This window comes from Carassius gibelio, chromosome A8 (assembly GCF_023724105.1).
Source record: "Carassius gibelio isolate Cgi1373 ecotype wild population from Czech Republic chromosome A8, carGib1.2-hapl.c, whole genome shotgun sequence".
NCBI lineage: Eukaryota > Metazoa > Chordata > Actinopteri > Cypriniformes > Cyprinidae > Carassius > Carassius gibelio.
In genome coordinates, this window is record NC_068378.1 from 16,071,612 (window position 1) to 16,097,033 (window position 25,422).

Consider the following 25,422-nt stretch of genomic DNA (forward strand, 5'->3'; position numbering starts at 1 on the left):
TGATTCTTTAGCTCCGCCCACACATCACGCCTCCAGTCGGTCGTGTTTTTCCGGGAAAAATCGGTACAGACTTTCTATTATGAATATAATAAAACTAAAGAATTTTTGGAGTTATGAAGGATGCAGTACTACTCTATAGGTACTCAAGATTAACAGGACATTGAGTGAATACGAGCATTTCACCCCCCCTTTAAATTAAAAAAATAAAAAAGTAGGTGTACATAAAGTTTTTAGTAGTATGTAGTAGTTTAGTACTAGTTTCAAATGAACTGTTCAGTGGCTAACTCAAACATGTTTCCAAAAGCTCAAAAAAGAAAACACAATGTAACATGTAATGTAACATTACCATACAAATTCAAGCATCCCAATTAATAACTCCGCAAAACACTTTGTTTGTGGCAGTGTGTTTTCATAAATATTTCGTGCTCGTCAGGGGTTTTAGGAGGTTTGGATAACAAAATCAATATCCCACTATGCTACAGAGCCAGCTGTATTTTCTTTCTCTTCCTTTCCTGCTGTAAGCAATCAGTCTTGATGTCTCAATGTCCCCTTTTTTTTCACTCTCTAAAAACTTTGTCTATCTTTCTACAGTGCTCCATTTCTCCTCCTCTTTCCCTTTAGCCCTTATAAGGTAGTGTGGATCTGTCTAGCTCTGTGCCTATGAATTTAACCCCTTACTAGTTGCCAGAGGGTTACTCAGAGTGAGAAAGCATGAATGACAGCTACAATACTAGGGGATCAACGGAGAACATTATTTACTCAAAATATACCCATTTCATTCACTTTCAAATTTACAAAAGCATATGTGAACGTTAAGTGCTGCTAAAACATATCTGGAAAAGTGTGTTTACAGTATGTGCATGATGTGAACATTAGAGGCAAGGTCAGCACTGGTTCTGATTAGACAAGGCCATCCGTTTGCTTAATCTGCACCCTGACTGGACAAGGTCACTGTCTGTTCATTTAACTCCGAGCTGGCAAAATTGTGTCATCCAGTTGGGCTACCAAAATGCATTTCAGCCCTGCCCATTGGGCTATCTTATAGGGAGGAAAAATATATTTCAATGCTTTTGTTTTCTCTCATAAATTTGGTCGGGTAATTTTGTTTATAATTTTCGGGCATCGGGGAGCCCCTATCAATATGTGGTGTATTGAAATCGTGTTTGAATGTGTTTGTACTGATTTGTCAGTAACACTCCAGATCTGTTGCGCACCAATTCCTCTTACATCATCCTGTCAGTTATTGCTATCCTCACTTGACAAGTGAAATCTACCACAGCAGGTTTAAACGTGATAGAGATTGCATGCACAATGGAGAGAATTGCAAAAATCACTGCGGGTTATGTGTGTGAGAGGTGCATGGATTCAGAGGTGTCATGCCCATTCAAAGTGATTTCTGAGCCAAATGGATTTTTAATGCAGCTTCCAAGACGAAACATAGCCGAAAATATTTGTATATTTGATACAATCACACTGGTATTGTTCGATTGTTCAGTGCGGCACAGCATCTGCTGCTAAATTCAAATCTGCAGTCGCTACTCGGCTAGACCTTCTGACATTTGTCACTGACTCTGATGTGTCTTTAGTGGTTCAAGATAAAATATAACTCGTTTGGGGTAAATTTAATCTTTGGTCTTTATTCAATTAATCTATTAATATGTTATATATATACACAAGCAAGATCCTTTTTATTCCTGTTTTGTTCCTGTCAAACGCCCGAAACTAGGGCTGTGCCAATCACGATCGGCTGTACAATCAATATTGTAGATAAAAAGTTTTTTTTTTTTTTTTTTAATGGCTATTTAAATTAATTTCGGGCTACCAAAATTTGAAGAGTGCCTGGGATTTAGAAATTTTGCATGCCCTGCAACTCCTCCCTTGATTGGCTGATACAGAATTATGTGCTGCTAGCTGAAGGTCAAGGCACATCCAATCAAAGTGTACAGGTCGTCCTCTTCTTGAGCCACCACCACTTATCAGACTGACTTGCAAACATCTTGTGTATGGTGTTGTATATTAACATGCAAAAAAAGGGGATTCGAACAATGCTTCTAGCACTGCTGAGTTGGAAAAAGAGAGCAAATTAAAGATTATATTTAATTGTAGACTAAAATAATGTCGGCAACAATGAAGATATTGTGCAGGGTTCCACATCCTGCTTAACCTTTGGCCTTACCCATGATGCCTTGAGAAGGAACAGCTCTGGTGTACTGCTGTAAGGACAGGTGGATTTATGCCATAAATGTAATATAACAATCTAAACTCTTAAAGCCATATAACTCCATCTTAACTTACTTTCTACCAGGGCAGCACTCAAAATGCTGAAAAAATGTGATAAAGTCTATGGCCAGCTACTGAGATAATAACACTTCATAGGCTCTTACGACCACATTATAATGCTTCTTCTGAAATCAATGACCAGCATGGGGTAGTTTGTCACCCTCTTGCTGATAAATAATATCAAGAGGAAGTGCTAAAGTCCACACTGTTATCAGAAACTTTAAACGTGAAGAATAAGAGATATAGACACACCCAGCCACACAAAACACACAAACAATACACACATAAAAAAAGAAAACAGGTACTGAAGCACTTTCTCTGCAAACAGCTAATATCTGGTGCATATGCATTCTGAACATGATGTGACAGGTCCTGTAGTAAAGACAAAAACATGTACTGTGTCACAGTCAATTATTTCATTCTAAACAAAGATTAAGACTGAATGTAAAAAAAAATGTCACATTTCATAGTGAAAACAGTCAACAGTAAAAAGTTAAGTGAATCGAAACCAGACCAACCAGTTAGGTCAATGTGTATATACATATATGCTACATGTGTATGTGTTTCTTTTATGGTAGCCATTTTTTTTTTTTTTTTGTTGGTTAATTCTTGACAAACTGCAAAAACATGGTTTTGACTCAGTAAAGGTCAAAAAACCTTCTAAGCTAAACCCCATCATGGTTATGATGACAAGCTAACTGCCTGAAAAAAGTACAGTTCTCTTTTTCAAGGTTTAGTTCTGTATATTCCTGTAACGTGAAAAAGGTTCACACTCACTAATGAGTTTTCTAATGACTTGACAACAGGCAACCCAGCAGTGAAGAGGAGCACAAACAGGTTCTTTAACTTGCTGTTAGAGTATTTGCAGGTGGCTGTGTTGTGTGAGTAGAAACTATGAGTCCATTAAACAGAAATCTGCTCTGTTCCACTCTATTTATCCTGCTTAAAACAAAGAGTACCCTCTCCTCCACACAGAGGACCTAAAACACACAAGCTATGCACTGGCATTATAGTTTAATTCATTTCACTTAAATTTTTAATAGATATTTTCTAATAGTAACTAAAATTTATAAAGATATTTAAAGTTTTTTTTTAAAGAGATATCAGACATCAAATTGGCTATAACAACCACAGGCCAGTCAGAAATGCTTGCTACTTGTCTATAATTTCGCACATTCAGGTTTGGGGTTTTGTAGAGGCCTCATGTGGTGAAGGGGTGGTGGCGATCTAATTCAGAAGTCCGGCGGAAGAAAGAAAAACATCTGAAACTACTTACAGCAATTCTCTGATTCTACTCTTCTCCCAATCATGCATCTAAATTCTCACAGAAAGCAACAATACTTGAGTATGCAAGCCTGGAAGAACAGTCAAATTTATCCTTACATACTGCATGATACATTTCCAGTTCTATAGTGATGATGTGCAGATGTTTTCTTGACAGTATGACGCAAAGAAGGATAAAGGTGGGATGGTAATGTTTCAACTGTGCCCCAGCATGCTTTGGACTCCTCAGTTAACTGAAACTCAGCTGTGGAACAACACGTCTCTCACGCAGAACCCATCCTGCCCTCTTTTTCTCCATTATCTTCTGCATGCTGTTCTCATGTTGTTATTCTGATTGGATATTCTGATGAGCAAATCAATGTATTCACATGAGCTGCATGAATACGAATTTGAAATATGAATACATTCTCAGATATAGCATATCCGCCATATTAGCACTGTCCTTTCTCCCTGATGTTCCCTGGCCAATGATGTACCAACAACAACAGAGAATAATCTACATGGGTGCTGTCAAATAATAACAACAACTTTCTTTGTAACAACACTTGCACTAGAAAAACAGCAACTAAGCTTCCATTTCACCCTTTTTTAAATTTTCAACAATCTAACAGCTTCTCATCTTCCCATAACATTATGGGATATAATCCCATAGTCTTTCTCTCAGGCGGTTTGCCTAATAAATGCATTTGTTATTTGAACATTTGATTACAAATTGTGTCACTTATACTTGGACAAAGCAGCTGGAGTATAAACCTGTTTGTAAATGTACTTACTGTTATAAATTCAGAAATAGCGGCCAATCATATGGTATGACAAACCTCTTTTTGCATAACATATCGCAGTGAAGTATACATTTTAAAACGTGAGAGGAGACTGATGTACCTGCTCAAATCAGAACTACTGAAAGTGCACATAATCTGTGTGATCTGAGATCAGATTTAGCACACGGATAGGAGTTCCCCACTTCATCTAGCAAAAGGTTGTGAAAACAATTACAGAATTATATATTTAAAACAATCATCGTAAACAAACCATAATCCAGACACAGGCAGGCACTGCATATTATGCGGCTTGATGAAATATGATTAAGAGATTTGGGCAGGTGTAGCAATCATTCTATCCATTTCAGCACTTTCCCAAACATTTCTCCACCGCCAATATTTCTCTCAATGGATACATTCACAACACCTGACTTAAGAAATGTCTGCCAGTAAAATCAGCTTGGTTTCCACTAGGAAAGCGCAGCTGTTCGCTCTGCACTACATGAAAGGAAAGAAGCGCTGCTTTGATGTGCGCGAGCGCACCTCTTCCATTATGAAAAATCCCTGTTAGCATTCTCAATGGCCAGACCGCATCCATTCATACAAGCAATTCATACAGCACGAATTGGCTAACATAGCCAGCCCGATCACACAAACGTACACACATTACAATCCGCCTCCATTCAAAAACAAAATAGCATAAATGTTAATGCAAATCCATTAAGCGTGCATACTAGCTCTTCTTAATTCTGCATGCACCACGGTTAGCTGGGGATGCCACTTGTCGCTCTGTCAGTCAATCGCATGGATGGGAGCTCAATCGAGTGTCATGGAAACAGCCTAGATAATGCCGTTCCTCACGTTACCCATCACAAGGAAAACCTGACACCCTCGTTAGCCGTGCAAACACGCCGTCCTCTAAAACAAACGCAAACAGCAATATAGGCTCTTTTACAGGCTCTGTTATAATCGCATTTAATAAAGAGGCACTCACGCTCAAAATCTGAGTCATCGTCCTCGTCATCCTCGTCGCCGTTAGACTCTGTCTGCATCGGCTCGCCATCAAACATCACTCCCTTCCCCCCGGTTTTGGCGGCGGAGGCGGCCCCGGACCCGTCCTGGCTTCTGGTGTCCCGCAGGCGGGTGAAATACTGCACGGCAAACTCCACCAGGTCCGGCGGCTTCTGGCGCAACACCTCCACGGTGTAGCCTTGAAGCAGCTCCGTCAGACCGACTGGAATCTCAATACTCATGTCTAAACAGTAGTAGGGGGTTTATGCAGATATCTGAACCTGTTCTAAATGGCTCCTGTACTATAGTACAAAAATATAAATCAAGTCTTTCTCGTATCAGTGCATGCAGCGGGGTTGCAGCACAAGAAAGCTCACGAGGGACTTAGTTAAATTTGGTAGCAAAGGTCAGCTGAAACCAGCCCAACACATAAGACTCTTCGGTTTTTGTTTCCCAAATTGGAAATTAATCAGAGCGAGTAGTAGATTATAAAGGCTGACAGCTCTGTTTTCTCCTCCTGCTGAATAGATCTTTTGGCAAGGATGCCGTACTGTGCGTTGAACCAGTGACTTTAAATTAAAATCGCTCCTCTATTGTGTTGTATGGTTACAAAGTAAGCGATGAATAGCAGTCATAAAGTGCAGTTAATGAGATTAGATGCTGATTAAACCTAGGCTGAGAGTTAGCGATGCAGCTATCGGAGTTAGCAGACAAGGCCTTGCCTTTTGCACAGTGTTTAATTTCTATAAGCGACGTTCTGTTGTCTAATATCTTAATAACGGGTATGCACGAGAGAATAAGCCAGTCGCGTGAATGAATAAACTTAATATATGTAAATTCAGAGAACTGTTGGTAAACTCTATGACAGCTCAGTCTGTCTACATCACCAGCGCACGGGGTCCCGTTTATCTTCTCAGTTTTTTCTTCAAGGATTCCCTGTTTCGTTGTTCGTTGTAAACAAGGCAGGTATTTTGGAGGAGTGTGGGTAACGGGCTCTACCCGGGAGGTAACTGTCGTCGCCTGGGGCTTGAGAAGGAGCGAGGCCGCGCCGGGTTGAGTGTGCAGGCGGCCCGGCGCTGACAGGGACACCGGGTGAACCGGACAGTAGGGAACCAGAACAGGCCTTCTGGTCTTCGGAAATAGGGACAAGTGTCAGCTGCCTCCGGACAGCACGAAACGGCACCCACGGAGACGACTACACCGGCACTCGCACGCCTCCAAGCACGAAACTGCTAGGAAAACCCTTGGTAAACTCCAACCTTTGAGAGTTGCAGATATTCGCGTCGCCTGTCGCTGTCAGAGCCGTGGTCCGGAATGGATATGTGTCTGGACGTCGAGTAAAACAAATTTCGCCATGTATGAGCTGAAATTTTCTCTTTTTTTCCCCCTGTAAGAACAGACCGTTGGTGCCTTCTCACGAGGCGCGCACTCTCTCCTTCCCCGCGCGAGCCGCTGAGCCTCGGGGGCGCGGTCACAGAGTTCGAGAGCGAGCCAGAGCGTCAAGTCCTGATGGACGTCGGAATTGACCAATCGCAGAGCATCAAGAGACAGTAGCCCCACCTTTTTGAAGACAGTGTGCGAGATTTAGGAAGCAGATGAAGAAGATGAGTTGATCGCCGAGGCTGTAGTAGGGGGCTCAGGGCCAAATTCTGATCTCAAGCAGAGCTGGGTGTTGAGAAATAAACGGAAACACTTTCTAAAAAATACCAAGTAAAGGAATAAGAATATCAAAAGACCTAGGGTGGAGCTGTATTACACGAAACCTCCATATGAGATTTATCGAGTAATGACTTATACAAATTTGCTGTATATGCAACCATGAGACGTAAATTATTAACTTTTATGATCAAAAATAAAAGCTGATTAATTGATTTGGGCTGCTTTGAAAGCACAAAAGCAATGTTATACTCTATCTGTCCATTCCAAGAAGGTCTCCAAGCAACACATTATCTCAGATGAACGACGCACGAAGCACATTTACGCCAAAAGAGAAGGAGTTCCCTGTCAGTAAATATAGAGCAGTTGATCTATTCTCGGGTCTTCATTCAGGTCGCAGGTAAAGCCGTTGCCATGGCCACACAGAATCTACCTTTAAATCCTCCAGTCTTTTTTCTCGAGGTACCCCTTGCGCCCCCTGCCGGGTAAACATAGCTCGTCTAATCTTAAAGTGATCGTTCACCCCAAAATGAAAATTGTTACCATTTAATCACCACCATGTTTGTTTTAAACCTGATTTTCTCCTTCTTCTGTGGAAAACACATTTATTGTATTAAAAAAAAGGTGTAAGTAAATGGTGTCTTTCATTTTATAATTTTTAAATAATATACTCTTCATAATATGAATAAAGACATATTAGAAAATAGTGTTGTGTTAGGGTAGAACTGATAATGATTCTGATAATTTAAGAGAAAAAGTCCATTACCTCCCTGACAGTTTAAAGACTGGCACTAAAAGCACAAACCTGTTGTCTTGGACAAATTGGGACAGAGGTGCACCAAGGGAAACATGCACACTGGAATAACAGATGTGTGATTTTCTAGAACAAATCAGAGTGTAATTTAGGTTTTCATTATAAGGTTACTAAAAAAGATCCTCATAATGCATTTTCACTGGAGACTATATAAGACTATTTTTACAGGCATAATTATTTCTGGCACTCATATCAAGACCAAACCACAAATCTCATGTTGCACTGGATAGAAGGGGTTCTAGGGGATTTTTGGTGCTTAATCAAAACTCATGACCAAATGGTCCAAGTCAAGGCACATCACTGGGATGGGATCATCTGTTAATATTCATGATAAGTTAAAGGCACACAATCAACAACAAATCAATAAAATAAAATAAAATAATAAATATTCACAAAGAAGAAATCTCTCAGACAGGGAAGCAAAGCTAAAATCCATTGTGTTGTGATCAGTTTGAAGAATAAAAAATCCACAATTATTTAGCATTTAAATGTTTATTATTTTATAGACTTTACAATTCAGAGACTAACTGGCAATACTGAGAATTATTTAAATCACAGTATAGCATTATTTTCTGTGTTTAATATTACAGTATTCATGCCAGAATTCAGAACCCTTTTTATATTAAATGTGCCATTCACTAGGACAGTGCAACTGTAGGAGAGGATTTTTGATGCCATGGTTGAGCAACTCAGATGGACAATTCTAATCCAAATGAATCATTCTTTATTGCCCAATGTAAAGATAATGTCCTTGAGAATATTAGCCGTTCCTCCAATTACAGTGCTCCTAGTACTTCCACTCTAGGAAGATTTTATAACAGTTACAGTAACAGTCAAAGTCACAGAGGATTATCGCTGATAATGATTTAGTTATTCTACAATTTCTCATAAAATGTGTTACATACATTCCATTTACACATGATTCATTTCAAATGACAGAGACAATATATTTAATAAAATAAGTCAAACTATAGTTACTCTCTACATATTCTCTCAACATACATGCACACTATTTACAATCTTGTGCTGGACATTTCATTCTGCTCACATCACACATAGCAGTATTATTACTGACTGATCTAAATCTGAGAGCTCTATGACAGTCTAAAAAATTAAGCTAGACAAAGTTTTTGCTTGTTGCTTCCATTAAAAAAATATGCCACATTCCGTAAAACCTTCACCGATCTACATTCATTGATAAAATGCCTTGAAGGATTACAGACGAATCTCAACAAAACTCTCCTTTGTCTGAATCAAAACAGTCGCATTAAAATGTTAAGCTGGTGTGAACGACCGACCTTTTACAATTTCATGTTGCTTTAGAGCTACAAACCCCATGCGCACCCTGAGGTCTACAACGAGGTCAAAAGCTACTGTGAACATATTACAATTTCAACAGTAACATATTTATTATTAATAAAGCAGTCAAAGTAACTAAATGCTTGTAAAGACAAAATACTAAAGATATTAAAATTTCCTTAGCCCATAAGAAAGAAACAGCTGTAAATAGGTTTCACATTAAGTAAATCCAGCTGCAGAACAGTCACTTCCCAATTTACTCCAAAGAATGGAGCAGTCCGAGGTGTTTGAAACAGTCAAAACCACAAAAAGATATTTAGAACAGACAAAAAACCTTTCCAATTCTTATTGTAGTGTATATATGGGAATCTGTGGGATCTCCTGCATAGATGTGTCTGTAGAGATCATCTTATTTATCTCTTCAAGTCCAATGTTAAATTCGCCCAGCAGACATTTTGCTCTCTGAATGTCTCAAAGCTTGCATACCATTGCTCTCTTGTTGATTTTGATTGCTTCCATTGTCCTCATTTGTAAATCGCTTTGGATTAAAGCATCTGCTAAATGACTAAATGTAAATGTATTTTCATACTGTATAGGGTCAGTTTGTTTTTCTGCCAAGCCATAAGCAATATAAGACTGAGTATCCTTGGCAACTGTGCTGACAGCAGAATGCAGTACTGCTTTTGTCCAGCGGGGGCAGCACTGCATCTCTTATGGGAAGTGGACATCACAAAGAGCAAATTGCAGCTGCATTCTATTACCGTGGCAACACAAAAGAGCTCAGCACCCAGGTGCATTATATTCCATTTACATTTATGCATTTAGCAGACGCTTTTATCCAAAGCAACTTACAGTGCATTCAGGCTATCATTTTTTTTTTTTTTTTTTTTTTACCAGTATGTGTGTGTTCCATGATCTTTTGCGCTGCTAACACAATGCTCTGCCACTGAGCCACAGGAACATAGTAATGACTGCTGTTCAGGCAGAATAAACTCCCACAGAACCCTTACTGGGCATATTAAAGCTTAACTGGACCTCTAGGTCAAAGGTCACTTACTAATGACCTCTATCATTTAGGTAAATTAGAATGGGGTAGTTTTGTTGGTATGTAGTGCAGTCAGACATCTCTTTGTCATAGAGATGGAAGATTGGGTAGAGGGTGGGGCTTAGGCAACTGTGGATGCAGTGATTGACAGCTAAGACTAATGAGGGCTGGGAAGTCTCTCCAGGATCCAAGTGCTCACCTCTTTTAAGACAGACTCAACTGTTTCAGGTAAGTCGTGGTGTAGGGCATGGTAGGCTTTTTCATACACCTGTTTGTCAGAAAAACACATACAGATCTGTGGGTTAGGAAGGAATATACTGTACAAAATTATTGTAATATTAACTTTTAAAGACTGTAAAAATACTAGTTGATAACTTGTTAAAACAGTACATTCTCTTACTATATAAATGGAAAAACTGTTTCGTGTGACTTGCATTTCATGTAATTTTACAGTAAAATACTGCTAAATGTACAATTTTGGAAGTTTTTGTCACTGTATGTTAAAGGTACAAAACACATTTCAGTAGCAGAATGGCCTTTATAATTCACAGAAATTGGCTGTTGGATTTACTTGTTTAAAAAAGAGAATTTTTTTGTTGTTGTTAATTTGTAATTTATGATTTTAGATTGCAGTTTGTTCCGTATATATGTTTACATTATTTACTATATTTTTACAGAACTATCCCAGCAACCACAGGTGCTGTTTTTTCCTGTAAAAATGACAGGATTTTTCTTTTTACAGTGTATGCATGAATATTGGTGGAGGACTATTATATGCGTTTTTATTCAGAGTACTGCATGAATGTGCATCTGGATCAGGTTATCGTGTGATCTCCAAAACATCTCCTGGCACAACAACAGATCAGATCGTATTCACAAGTCAAGCCTTGAGTTCATACAATAGCTCAACCAAAAATAAAAATGCTGTCATCATGTATTCACCCTCATGTTTTTCCAAACCTGTAAGACTGTTTGTCTACTGCAGAACACAAACAACATTTTGAAGAATGTTTCAACAATTTTTGTTTATCAAAATCTTACAAGGCATACTAGAAAATGCAGGCAGGTGTGTTGAGGCAAGTTGGAGCTAAAACCTGCCAGACAGTGGCCCTCGAGGACAATTTTGGACCTCAATGATTTTCATTGCATGGACCCGAAAAAAATGAAACATTTTTCTAAATATATTTTTCTGTGTTCCACAAAAGAAGAAAGTCATACAGTTTTGAATTTGGGCAAATGATGACAGAATGTTTATTTTTGCATGTTTGGCCCATGTTTATGCACATTTGATTCACCTTTAGTTTTTTATCAGTGGTCTTGGCCTCATTATACAGTAGATGAGAGCCTCCGATGTCACAAAGCTTGTCGGCATCGCCGTGGAGAATGAAGAAGGGCCATGTAATGTTGGGTAATTCTCTCTTGATACGAGCCGCTGCATCCATCAGCTGCATTCCGAACGAGACGCGCAGACCTCCGTGATAATTTAGCTCATCTGTGTCATATGCCTCCACCTAATGGACATGTGGAGATTATGTACGATTAAAAACATTATCCTAATATAACAGTAGCTTAGCTTAAGACAACACTCAGTAAACAGGGTAAAATAAACCAAAAGTTTTGAACAATTATAATTAAATCTATTTGACTGTAAGATGTTTATGTTGTCTACTATGGCTGAATAAATGGGACCAGCTGTTTCTGTGGACATAGTGTTTCAGGGCCAAGCTATGAAGAAAATGACATTCATATGTTATCACTATTTATATGCTTCAATCTACTGTAACTACGGCCAGATTGTTTAATTAGTCCTTTTACGCATATATACATTGCCTGACTTCTACAGGAGACATACATACATAGACATACATTCCTGTACCTGTTTGGGATCCCTTGAGACCCATTTTGATTCGATCGAACCAAGAGAGAGTTTGGGAATCAAGCGGTTTAGAATTTTTGCCATGAAAACCTGAAATGAATCAAAAAACCCACAAACATTGACAATTTACTACAGAGACCTGAACATTTGTTTATATATATATATATATATATATATATATATATATATATATATATATATATATATATATGTATGTATGTATATATAAAGGGGTCCTTTTATGCTTTTGCACTTTTTGAAGTGAAAGTCAGAGTGTAGTGTGTATGTTTAGGTCTAAAAAAGATTTAGAAAGTTACATATCTCAAAGTCTACTCCAAAGGGAGATATTTCATTTAAAAAAAAAACAATTTTCAAGAACTACAACGAATGGCTCGTTTGGACTACAGCGTTGTTTTCAGGGTTTTGTGATGTCACAAATAAAGTAATTCATAAATAACTTAAAATTGACAGCAATGCATATTTACAGTACCTTTTGAATTTTTTTATTTTTGAAATAAACATAATACATGTTACCGTTGCAATTTCTATCTGCCATCGGTGATGTAGGATGCCATTGTCTATCAGCCCAACCCTAGATACCACTCTAATATATATTGCAAAATCTGTGCATGCAAAGGTTCTTGTTCAGTATACTCGGGCTCTGAAACAGGCTAAAATTGATATGGTAATATTGACACCATCCTTAACTATACCGGAGCAGAGTAAACTTGCTGCTTTGGCAAGAGGTGTGGCAGAACTGAAACACCATCTAAGCTGTTTGCCAATCACAATGCAATGGGACAGCTAACCAATCACATCACATTTCGTTTTTTGGAAGGCGGGCCTCTATCATTCCCAGAACTACTCAAGTCATTTGTGCCAGGCTGGGGAGAAAAGCATTGTAATAATGTAAATTATGTGAAAAATGATGCGTTTTTCAAACCACCAAGAATGAGAGCATGTTCTAGTACACCCCCCGAAAAAAAAAAAAGATTTAGTAAAAGAGCATGCTCTGTGACTTTTTACCTTGAAAGGTGTAGCAGATTCAGCATTCATCTGAACCATGGGGCCTATGAGAACTACACCTGGAAAATCCTGCGGCCTCTCACATGCGGTCAGAATGGAAATGGCCCCTCCCTGTAGTAAAACAAGACCATATACTCAATCAAGGCAATGAAAACAGCACAATATAGCAGTTTAATTGTAGAGTACTTCATCCCATATATATTCCACTGTTAAAAAAGTTCCATTCATTCATTTCTAATATTTTTCTTATTTTCAAACTAGGGTCCAGGAAAGAATTTTATGATATTATGGTTTAATTCTGGTTAAAGAAAAATCATAAATTATTAGATTAATTGTGATTATTTTATTTTATTGACATCCATAGTTTTTAACAATAAGAAAGAAAAAACGTCATATTGTTTTGCTGGGGGGGGGTTCTTATATTATATATACATTTAACAGTACTCTAAAAGTGCTTCACTGTGAATATAATATAAAAGCCAATTATTTATTTTTTTATAATATCATGCTTAATTTGGCGGTTTTGTATACATTGAAATATATAGCCATCTTTATATTTTAGGAAGGGCATGCATTGCAAGATGAACATTATATTTTGGTGTTTTTTGTATCATAAGGTTTGCAAACCCTGCATTAATATTCTGCTTAATAAACACATAAAGAAAAATAATCTACAATACTCTTAATTTGACAATAAACCTGTTTTCCATCCTCACATGAGTAAATATGACTGAGAAACCCCTAATTTGTAATTTTCTGATGCTCTCCTCCTCTGGTTTCTTTATCTTGTTTCTATTATGATCCTATCTATGAATATTCATGAGTCCAGGCCAGGATTCAAAAGAGGTGGAGAGATTAAAGAACAGTTCCCACCACATTTCTAAGAGACTCCAATAATGGGCCGATTTAAGTTACGCACTCACACACAAACACTTAGAGCAGACATACAAACCCAAGCACACACTCAGTTTAGACACACTTCAAATGCGCACTAACTCTAGAAGCTTCATCAAGAAAATAGGTGGTCTGCTTTGATTTGATTATAAAAGGTAATTGCTTATTAATTTGGAATTTTTGCATCCCTGGGAGCAACTGGGAGTAAAATTTCAAATGCACAACCTACACACAGATAATTACACTAACAACAGCTTGCATCTGCACCTGCATTTCCTTCATACACACACACACACACACACACACAGACACAAACAGATATTATTATATGATTGTTTTCATCTGTAAGCATGTGACAGGAAAGCTTATGTTTATTAAGCCATTAGCTTAAGTTCCTCAGGTCTCAGGAAGTGACAATTACAAGGAAACATATTACCATGACTGGAAATAACAAGACATGCCTAATTGGAAATTTCTTTAAACGAAGCATTGTGTAAAAAGAAAAACATTTCATTTTCCATACACACTGGTGGTGGATGAGGAGATACCCCCTGACAATGTAAAGCGCTTTGAGTGCTTAGAAAAGCGCTATGTAAATGTAAGGAATTATCATTATTATTATTATTTCTTATAAGAGACTCTTATAAGAGACAGCCTGGTATTACATAAGATACTTAATTAGAGAGTGTAACTTTACATAAAGGATTTCTTTACCAGGACACCCATGCAGTGGGATATTTATACCATACAACTATCTCAGAAAAATCCCATCTTTGTGACAGTGATGTTCCACGGAAATACAGTGAAGACACATTTCTAGTCTTTAGGGCTCACAAAGCTTCTTGGGTATGCATCTCCTGAGCAAAAAACGAAGGTAAAGAGCTTCCAGCTGGATTTTTTTGTTCAAATTCAGTCAAGCACAATTCGGGTTTAACACATACTGAACATTGGAAATGCAGCAAAGCAAAAGCAAACGGTCTTCCTGTGGCCTCCACCCAGTGAGTCACAGACAGTTCAAAATAGTTTACTTTATCTTTTCCGGCAGCCGTAAATAGCTTGGAATATTTATTAAACAGTCTTAAATGTTATTATAGAAATTTCCCCTCCAAAAATATTTACATCTTCTGTGACATATCTGATTCTCAGAAATAATTTGAATACAAAATGTAGGAAACATGTAAATATGACTGAGACATTTGCACACTTGTTGGTGCCTGCCAAAAACGCAGCTACATGAAAGAATGAATGCAATACAACACAAATCGATATGTAAAATAAAATACTAAAGTGGCCCAAAATTTTGATCACATGCCTAACTATGCAAAAAATTCCTGCTGGTTAGGGAAATACGAGTATGATTGTATAATTGCCGTTGAACCACTGATGTCACATGGATTATTTTACAGATCTTCTTGCAACGTTTCTGAAAATTTCAGTTGCATTGCTGATGCAGGGTCAGACAGGTCTCAGATTCCATCAAAACTATCTTCATTTGTGTTTTGAAGATGAATGAAGGTCTTATGGGTTTGAACAGGGACGTGGGAAATATATTGTGAGAGGGGGGGCGGCGTTTCCATGGTGACGCGTCATTGCTTGTCACGTGACACACTGCAGCAGCAACAGCGCTGAATGAATGATGTTCTACTTTTATGTCATTTTTCCTTTTTTTATTCAGAATATTCACAAATGTGTTAGCTATGGCATGAAATATCTGATATTCCGATTGTCAAATACATGCAAGTGGAAGTATCTTGTTTAAACACCTTTATAACGATCGCGTTAGTTGATCTGTATGCGCAATGGGCGCCGCCATGTTAGTTTGTGCCGCAGACGCAGTTCAGAGAATCGGATCTGTTGGATTTACAACCTCTATGTTTACAACACGTGAATTCATCCACTTCTCCTGAAATACCTAAAAGTAAGTGGCTGGTGAACTGGGAATATAATAGAGTAAACATTGAAGTTACTTACACAATGTGTATCTGATATGAATAAAACGTGTCGAATTATAATGGAAAGGATTATTATTACCTCTTCCATAGACATCAGTGTGTATTTTACAAACTCTTAATGTGTTGTATTTTTTGTACTTATGTGAATTTATATGTTTGAACTCTAAAATAAACAGTATGTGGTTGAAAACACTGAAAAGTTGTGATATATGACAGCTCTGAGCACGCCTGTCTCTGGCTAAATTCAACATTTGAATTTAGCAGTTGATCATGTGATGCACTTGATCGTATGCGCCAGGGACCAGCCTAGACTGATTACACCTGTGTGATCGTACATGTGAAAGGCTTAAAAACAATACATTTTCTGACACAAAATTTTGAAATGTAGGCTTAAATCAAACACATTTTAATTAAGAGTGTGTATATATATATGGGGTGGGGAAACGGGGAGGGGGGCGGCCGCCCCCCCAGCCCCCCCTGTTCCAACGTCTATGGGTTTGAAACAACATGAGTGTGAGTAATTGATGACAGAATTTTCATTTTTGGGTGAACTATCCCTTTAAAGTAAGAGAAAGAGACTATACTTGTATTTTCCTAACCAGTGGGAACTTTTTGCATAGTTAAGCATCTGATCAAAATTTAGGGGCATTTTAATATTTTATTTTACATATTGTATTGCATTCATGCTTTCATGTTGCACTGTTTTTGGCAGCCACCAACAAGTGTGGAAATGTATCATTCATACAGTATTTACGTTTCCTACATTTATATTAAAACAGGGTGAGTAATTAATGACAGTATTTTCATTTGTGGGTGAACTAACCCTTTAACGTATATTCACTCTCACTCAAAGTCATAGCTTTTACAATGACAGTGAAGGATTATTTGTCATCTCATCTTGAGAATCATCATTCTTATAAAAGGCATTTGACCTCTGTTTGCTTATGGAAAAACACGATAAACTGCTTTTTAAAATCTACTGATGGTGTCCTACCATTGAGTGTCCGATTATGAACACTGGCAGATTGGGGTAGCGGCCCTTCATGATGTCAATGTGCTGGAGGGCATCTCTGATGTAAATCTGAAAGTTTTTGATAGCCATCCTCTCACCTTCACTCTGGCCATGACCAACTGAGACAGAAAGAGAAAGAGAATTATAGTCCAAGCATTTGTTTCCCCTAACTTGTGTCTTTGTATATCAGCTCTCCTTTTAAACAGGAGATAAAAGAGGACTTGCAATGCCATGCAAACAGCTAACAAAGAGCTCTGGAAATTTAGGCAAACAGCTGATATGATATTTAGTTAAGCAAATTAACATAAAAATAATAATTGAACAAACAAATGAACAGAACAGAATAGAAATTTCAAAAAGCATGTGGTATACAGACATACGGAAAGGTGAGACTGCATGTTAGAAGAGGAGAGAGACAGAAAGAGAGAAACAGATAGAGAGAAACTGACTGTAGGGGTTTCTGTTTGTTGTATTTCAATTGATTCAATTACTCACACCGAGACACCAGACAGTCAAATCACACACTCACACAACCCCAACTGCTCATCACAAGGCGGCTTGCTGTCTCTCTGTGTAAATCATTAGTTACCATGGCACTGCCACAAAACCGCTTTAACATTCTGTACACATAGCACCTGCTATTTTCTATATTCTGTACGTTTAATTTCATATTCATTTATTCTCAACTCCATCCCCACTCTAAACCCAGGATGTACATTCCCACAACATCTGTTATTAATGACAGTAAAAATGGGTGGAGGAATACCAAGGAATCAAATGTTGGCATAAATAAATTTTTCACCCCACACTCTCGCAGCCTCATGAAGAGCATGCCCCCCCTATACCACCCAAAACACTGCTGCACTGTTGCTAACCAACAAATCTGTGTGTTGGGGATTTTAGCCACTTGATTAGGAGTCTGCCACTCACCGTGATCGTGGGCGAACACCAGAATACCATGCTGGGTCAGGCTGTGAGCAATGTCAGCATAACCACCACTATGCTCTCCCGCTCCATGGGCAACAAACACCAGCGCCCTGTTGGAGGAAAACACAGATCATTGATTTGGGAAGGAAACTGTAAATAATTGAACTGGTTCTGATTCCTTTTAACAATTCCAGTAGCTTAATGGTTTCATTAACAATTTATTTATTACTTATAAGAAAGAAATGAATGAAATTTAATTTCCAAATAAGGGAATAATTTCAATAATACATACATTTACATCGGTTTAACCAAAAAAAACTGTGTATTTACACAGACTTTTCATAGTCTATTTGACATAAATGCAATCCTATTAAACAACTATACAATATAAGTATCAAAATTTGTTCTATGTGTTTTAATTCTCGCTTGACTATTTTTGAGTCATTTGTCATTTCAGATTTGAGGCTTCAGGTATGAGGCTAATCGGGCATGCTATGCTTGTACACAAGTTGACTAAAACAAACATTAAAGGCCATTAATGTAGTTTAAATTACATATTAAAATGTGATGTGATAGGAATTGTAATCAGGAACTAAAGAAAGTACCCATTAAAGTTATTTGAGCAAATAGGATTGGCTGAAGTCCTAATGGGGACCCAATTTCTCATGAAAACTAGTGCAGAAAACTTTGTCAAAAGGTTATCAGTTTACCTTAGAAAAATTTACGTGCAATTCTGTGTTAATAGAAGCAAAAGTCATGAAAGTCAAGTTAAACCGGTATTACTGAGAACTGTTTCTCAGTTTCCTCAACACAGGCAAAATACAGACACATCCTACTAAGTCTCTCTCCAGAATAAAAAGATGTTCTCATTAGTAGCATACACCCTAAAACCCATAAATAATAAGGCAGAAGGAGAGAGAGAGAGAAAGAGAGAAAGAGAGAAAGAGAGAGAGAGAGAGAAATGGGGAATAGCTGTATTAGATCCAAACTTGTGCAGATTTCTTGACCTCGATGCAGCCTCTAATCAGTAACAAAAAGAGTCTTTGTAAATGTATAATTGGCTCACATGGTCTCAGAGGACTGAGAGAGTGCATCTTTACTTCTGGAGAAACTGCTAATCATTCTATCCATCTCTCCGTCATATTCAGAAATGTATTTACTAAAAATTAAGCTTCTCAGTCTCAATCTAAGAGCTGGTAACTTGGTGTAAGATAAAATGGAAGTGCTTGTGTGTGTGTGGTTATGATCATCCTTAGATCAAAAATCTTTTGTCCTTGAACTCTAAAAATGGAGTTTGCGAGGCAGACAGAGAGACTACTGTGTGTGTTTCCTAGTGCGCGCGTGTGTGCACGTCTTTCAAATTCCCAAACAGATCTAAAGTATAGTTAAACTACAAAGTAACAAGCATCAAGGGCACATTGGAGATAAACAGAAATGAAAAAAACGGTGTGCCTGTACAATCTGGGCCATACTTGTGAGGGACAAATTTGTGTGTGTAAGTTGGAAGTGCACTGACAGCTGTATAAATATCCATGTTTGGCAGTAGAATTCTTCTCCAAATGCCATTAGACAGAAGAGAATGAACCACGCTGACCAGCATGACCCAATTTATCGAACTGTGTTTCAGTACTCTGCATGGGTTCAATGCCCAGATTATCTATTGAGCGATCTGTCAATCATTACTGGGGTCATACAATGGGCTACTGTGGTCTTTTCAACTTTCACCCACTTTCTGTTTCGCTAGCTGCATCTGGTGGCATCAGCACTGGACATGTGCAATGTAAGAGACTGTAAAAGGACATTGTGAGACGATGTCTGGGCTGTAAGTAGAGTAGTTCTGTTAAATGTTAAACCAAGCAGTGAAGTGGTGAACTCAGTGTAAACTCTTCAGCTGCTCACATCTGTCATGCCAGTTCTTTTAAGTGGAAGTTCAACTTCCAACAGACAACCTTACTACGTTGATGTTTACTTTCAAAGGTTTTTTGGGTTAGACGTCGAGCGAGTGAGTGCTAGAAGGTTCACAACCTATTTAAGAGAAAAAAAATGATTTTACAAAATATACTTTCAGGGCTGTCAATGGTAACATGTTCACTTAAGATACTAATGAAATAGGCTATGTTTAATGTAAAGATTTTTGGGGCCATCACATTTACCAAAATTGCTAGCATTACTGTTTAATTCTGCTTTTAAAAATAATGAAATTACGAAGATTAATTATATTGCATTTTATAGTAAGAATTGTTTTTCTGAATCTAGTTTTAAGAAGTCAGAAAACAAAGATCTAGTTTTACTTTATCTGTAACAGTTGTTATAGTTTAGTTTTATTATGATATCACTTTTATATTAGTAATATTTAATATATATATATATATATATTAAAATATATAAATTCATAAAATATACACATGCCTTTATATTTTGGTAAGAAAGGGATCCTATCTGAGTTTGAAAACACCTGAATTAGACTATATAAAATGTCTGCACTAAACGTGTAAAATCTTTTCAGGTGGGATTCAAATTTGGGGTCATTCAGATGATGTTACATAATAAAAAGAAAAAAAAGGAAAACAAAAACAGCATTGGATCAGTATTGTTCATATTGGACATATTGGATCAGTTTATTGTATCAGGATGCATAGCATTCAGCAATTTCCATGTCCTACCACCCTAAACTGAGATGCTTCTAAACATCTAGTAAACATACCCACAGAAGCTTCAAACGATCAAACACAGGCTAAATATTTCACCATAAATAGAATTACAGAGTGCAGCAAAGGGGATATTGGTTTAGATGTTTGATACAAACATGTCTGATGCCTACATTACCTTCATGTTTGCTGCTCTGAATCTTTCACATTCAGTCACATGGGATGCTATATCTTCCATTTCTCAAAACCAAATATTTGTGGTTTAATGACCTTTCAATGAAGATCACATGGTTTTGTGGTTATCAATTTACTCTTATTATATGAACATTTACAGATACACACACACACACACACACACACACTTGTCATATACATTGTTGTTGACAAGCATTAGAGGTCAATTTAGTCTGACAGAGGGGAAGAGATGGTAACTATGGTAACGGCATGCTCTCCTGGACCGCACTACGGCCAATTCAGGGTGAATAGTTACTGAAAAAACGACAGTTCTGTAACAGTAGGCATAGAGAATTTGACATGCTTGACATGACACCCACACAAACACAGTTTTTTTAAAATGCTTACACAAATTTTTTTTTACTATAGCTCCATTTCTCCAAACTCTACATGCAAAACGACAAAACACACACACAACATGCAAACCATCACATGTATCTTGCAAAAGCAAACATTTAATCAAAACTATTTAAACTCTTCTAAAAAATGCATTTTTGCATAGTAACTACATACAGACATAAAATAATTATCCACATACATGCTAAACTACACACAGATGTGAAAAATGTAAAACACGCCCCCATGTGTCTACGTGACTATGTTGAAATATTTGCTAAATGCCGCCAACAGAACAGCAACGCATTTCATGGACGACTGTTTCATGAACCTAGGAGAGGAGGTAATTCTGGACATAAAATTAACATTGCAGGATAATGGAAAGAGCAAACATCATCTTGACAGAGTTCAAATGCAGGCTGGACCTGATTGATAAATGTCCACTGCCACTGACCATGAAGCTGGAGGCTGTTAGACAGGTGGCACTGTCTAAAATACAACATCTGTTCTCTAACGTTCATAACCAGGAGAAAGTGCTGAGCGAAATGAATAATAAAACAGTGAGCTTAGTGCTAAAGTGGTTTGGACTGAATACACATAGCACTCGTGACATTATTTTTCATCCCCAATGGGAAGGAGGTTTGGGGGTGCCGAACGTGATTTGGGTTTATACCAGCAGTGGAACATGCTGAGAAACGATGACAGAGATGTTAGGGATTTGGCTCGATCCTCCCTGTTCCTTGACCTCAGGAGACGCAGGGTGCCGTTAGCCACAGATGAGCCCCACTTGCTTGACTTTAAAAGAAAACCCAGAGGGAAACTGGACACTCACTCTGCTGGTTTTGGTGTCTGGTCAGACTGGCCATACCTGAATGACCTCTGTGTAAGAACTGGAGTATCACTGGCGTGGACTCGGTCTGACTCTGGGACGGTGAGGGTCTCAGAGGATATCATCACTGACCCCCTGATCTGAACTGTAATGTAGATGGAAACATCTGACAAACCGACATACTACATTTTTTATAAATTTTTAAAATGACTAAGGAGAACCACTGCTGATGAAACTATAGTGAAAAAGTATAGCAGATCTATACTGTGAGAGTGTGTAAGTCTATAAGTGGACATAAAGGGGCCATAAATGGGCTTTCGACTCATGGAAATCAAGACATTCCCTTCATCGTTCTCCACATAAATACTGAGTGGGCCCCTTTCTCATTCACTTTTACTTTGAGTAATTCAGGACGGTATACTGTAGTCATTTAATAAGATAATGTTTGTGAGAAACTGGCTTTATATCACTTGAAAACTATAGTAAGTGAAAGCAGGCACTGCCTGTAAGATATAAATTCTCTTAAAAAACTATTTCTATGTTGGTTAAGTTGCACGGCATGTGATGTCAACTGGGCAACACCCATGAGAAGCTAGCCAGCTGAGATTAAAATTAAACAGCTCTTTGAAGATTGGTATGTCTGGAATTCTCATTTCATTCAGTTTGTATCACTTTAATGTTGTTTCTCCAAAAAGTTGTTCTTTTTTTTTTTTTATGTTTCCAGCATAACTTGTCTGCGGTATGTATCACATCCAGTGTGTTTCCCAAACAAACAAATATTTTAAAGAATCGTTCAAAAAGACTCATCATACATCCAAATATGCCTACTTTCTCACTAAACAGACAAGTATTATGTCAGAAATATTCTTGAAAAAGTAGGCAAAATGTACCCAGAGGACCTACTGAAAATATCCAGACATGGACACTTTACTATTCCATGAGGCTTCAGAAGAGATGTTGTGAATCATGGCAGTGAAGTATTTCGGATGCAGCTTCAGCAACTGCAGTTATCACTTTGAATCCTTCATTGAATAAGTTATCATTTTCAGTTCTCTGGAAGTGATTTCATGAAATATAAATTAGAAACATTAGGCTACTCACTTGTGCATACTGTATGACAAGATTAATTTGCAACAGAGTTTTCACTATTAGTATTATTATAAATGATTTTTGTTTGTAATAAAACATTAAAACATATGCATTCTTTATTGAGCTTATATGTGGAATATTTTCTATAGCAGTAGGCTACATTTATATATAACTGTCTGCACCTTTACAAACAGGATTTTAAAAGAAACTTCCCTCGTTTATTTCCTCACTCAGTTTAGACAGTTTGCAAAAGAAACAAAAGAGAACCTCGCAGAAACGCGCAGATCGTCCCGCTGTTAACGCTTACCGCAAATATGACCTTATAGCTGAATGCGTGTCGCGGTTTTGAGTAATCGTTAAGGTGCTGGAATGGAAAAGCAGACTCTTCAAAGTTGGCTAAAAATAGGCGCCGTAAGGAAACATCCGTAAACAGTCTCTCGTCCTTATCTACTGAAGGCTGCAAAGGGAGGATCCTTCGCTTTATCCCAAGAGGCCTGACCTGTGTCTATTTAGCATATGAATGTCTCACACTTACTTTGGCTGACTGTCGGGCTCCCAGTAACGGCAGAACAGGTGCAGTCCGTCGGCGTTGACGATGTGCGGCAGGTCGGTGTAAGGGACACCTTGCGGTGATAGACGATTCCCTTCGGGTTCCGGCATGTCCCCGCCGAGGGCTGAAATAAACAGACGGAGTGCTGTCAGAAGCTCGCTGCTGTACCAGGATGAAACAGCAACGACTAATAGGCAGGTGGCTAGCATATGGATTCCGGGGATTTTATTCATCTGGTTCAGCGCAATGTACAGCGACCGGCAGAATGTTTTAAATGACAGTAGGCTAGCTGACGTTGGAGCTGAGCTGACCGCAGAGATAACACCGACTGTCCTGAGCATCATGTAGGCTACACAAGCACGCGCGCGCTTTTAAATGGACCGACGATTCAAAGAGAGTCTATTTTCAGCGCATTGAGCAGTTTCCAATAGAGAGAAGAAAAAAACGTGCACTGCAGTACTGTTTGTGATTGACAGCATGGTTGCAGCATGCCAAGTGGGAGACAGAGAGAGAAGCTGCCAATGCATCGACCTGCCAATTATTTGAGCCCAATCATTTTATTTGGGTCGATAGAGAAACGAGGCCAGCAGTGACTGATTTATTTAGACTGTAATAGGTACAGTTAAGCTGTCCATTCTCTCAATCCGGAGGAACACTGATGTTTAGATGTTTTCATGCATTAGCCCATCTTAGTTCTCGATAATCGAGAATCTGTTTACGACAGATACAGAATAGTATGTTTGCATATCCAAAATGCTTAATTTATTATAAATTTTACACAAGAACAAAAAAATATTAGGCTACACAAAAAAAGCCATCTAAATGACCCCTTTTTTATTTTCATTGTCTATTTGTTTGTCTAACTGCTAAGTTTAAAATGCAATGCCTTTTTCAGCTAAATGTTAAAAAACAATCAATACAAAAAAGCCAGCAAACCGATTATCTGTCCACAGTCTATTAATGATAATTAACAATATGTATTAATGCCGTTTAATTTAAGCAATGTAATTTTTTTTTCACATTTATTTTCACGTCTATAGGCTACTTCTTCAAAATGCTATGCATAGCTGACTAAGTAGCCTATATCTGTAAAATAAAAATGTCACCAAACGGGTCTACTTATTAAGTGCCTTATTCGTTCTAGTTTTGATTATATTTGTACATATAACTAAGATAAATGATCATACCGCAAAGTGTGGACAACTATTTAATGATATAAAAAGAATCTGATTTCTGTCCCTAACATGTAAACACGCAGTTTGTTCAAGGAACGTGAATTCCAGTGACTCGGTGCGCGTGTCTGGCTTATAGATTGTCTGTAAACAGTGCTTGGAAAAGGTGATTCCCCATCATTTAATACAGAATCATATTTACTAGATATTAAACAAAAGCAAATTCAACCAACCACCTACCTGAACCTGCTACACACTGAATGATGAAGACAGAAATCAAGTCCACCTTTCTAGTCAGTGGTCCGGTATCGGAGCCGGTCGTTGACAGCGGTGCTCAGCCTGCTGCTGTTTCCCGCACTGGGCTCAACTCTGAGCGGCCGCCTGGTGGGTGGAGAGAGAATGAAGAAAGGGGAGCTGTGTGAGAAACCGCCAACCCACACATAGATACATACACACGAAACTCTCTCTCTCTCTCTCTCTCTCTCTCTCTCTCTCTTCACATTCGTTTCAACTGAATGAGATTTATTAAACTCATTTATCTACATATGTCGACTGTCTGTCTTTCAATAAGTCGAGATAAGCTTAGGGTATGACTAATGCTGGTCACTTGCAGAGTTGTTTTCTAGTCCTTATGTGATATACAGATAAAATGACTAACATATTTATTCACATTGTATGTGCACACAGTACGTCATTTGCAATTGTGCTTTTGGCACAGGAAAGATAT

At 38.0% G+C, this 25,422-nt stretch overlaps 2 protein-coding genes across 2 annotated transcripts in view; both read right to left on the reverse strand.

The window, feature by feature from the left end:
- The window catches only part of LOC128018592 (cAMP-dependent protein kinase type II-alpha regulatory subunit-like), a 27,780-nt gene extending 20,976 nt beyond the window's left edge, over positions 1–6,804 (reverse strand). Inside the window, exon 1 of the mRNA XM_052604199.1 lies at positions 5,320–6,804. Within this exon, the coding sequence (XP_052460159.1) occupies positions 5,320–5,578 (259 nt within the window). The 5' untranslated portion in view covers positions 5,579–6,804. The remainder of the gene's footprint in view (positions 1–5,319) is intronic.
- Positions 6,805–8,279: 1,475 nt separating this feature from the next.
- Positions 8,280–25,104, reverse strand: LOC128018599 (monoglyceride lipase). The gene is made up of 8 exons (XM_052604207.1): positions 24,936–25,104; positions 23,509–23,647; positions 17,841–17,947; positions 16,893–17,029; positions 13,053–13,163; positions 12,027–12,116; positions 11,446–11,661; positions 8,280–10,418 (listed from the first exon to the last, which is right to left on the reverse strand). The coding sequence occupies exons 2-8, from the start codon at positions 23,631–23,633 to the stop codon at positions 10,308–10,310; spliced, it is 897 nt and encodes a 298-aa protein (XP_052460167.1). The 5' UTR covers positions 23,634–23,647; positions 24,936–25,104; the 3' UTR covers positions 8,280–10,307.
- Positions 25,105–25,422: the final 318 nt, after the last annotated feature.

Excerpts from the sequence above, each read along its gene's own strand:
- LOC128018599 (XM_052604207.1), bottom strand. The coding sequence starts at position 23,633 with ATGCCGGAACCCGAAGGGAATCGTCTATCACCGCAAGGTGTCCCTTAC. Across the intron at positions 17,948-23,508 it reads GAGCCCGACAGTCAGCCAAA|GGCGCTGGTGTTTGTTGCCC; the intron begins GTAAGTGTGAGA and ends TTCCTCCAACAG. Across the intron at positions 10,419-11,445 it reads CCACTGATAAAAAACTAAAG|GTGTATGAAAAAGCCTACCA; the intron begins GTGAATCAAATG and ends TCTGACAAACAG.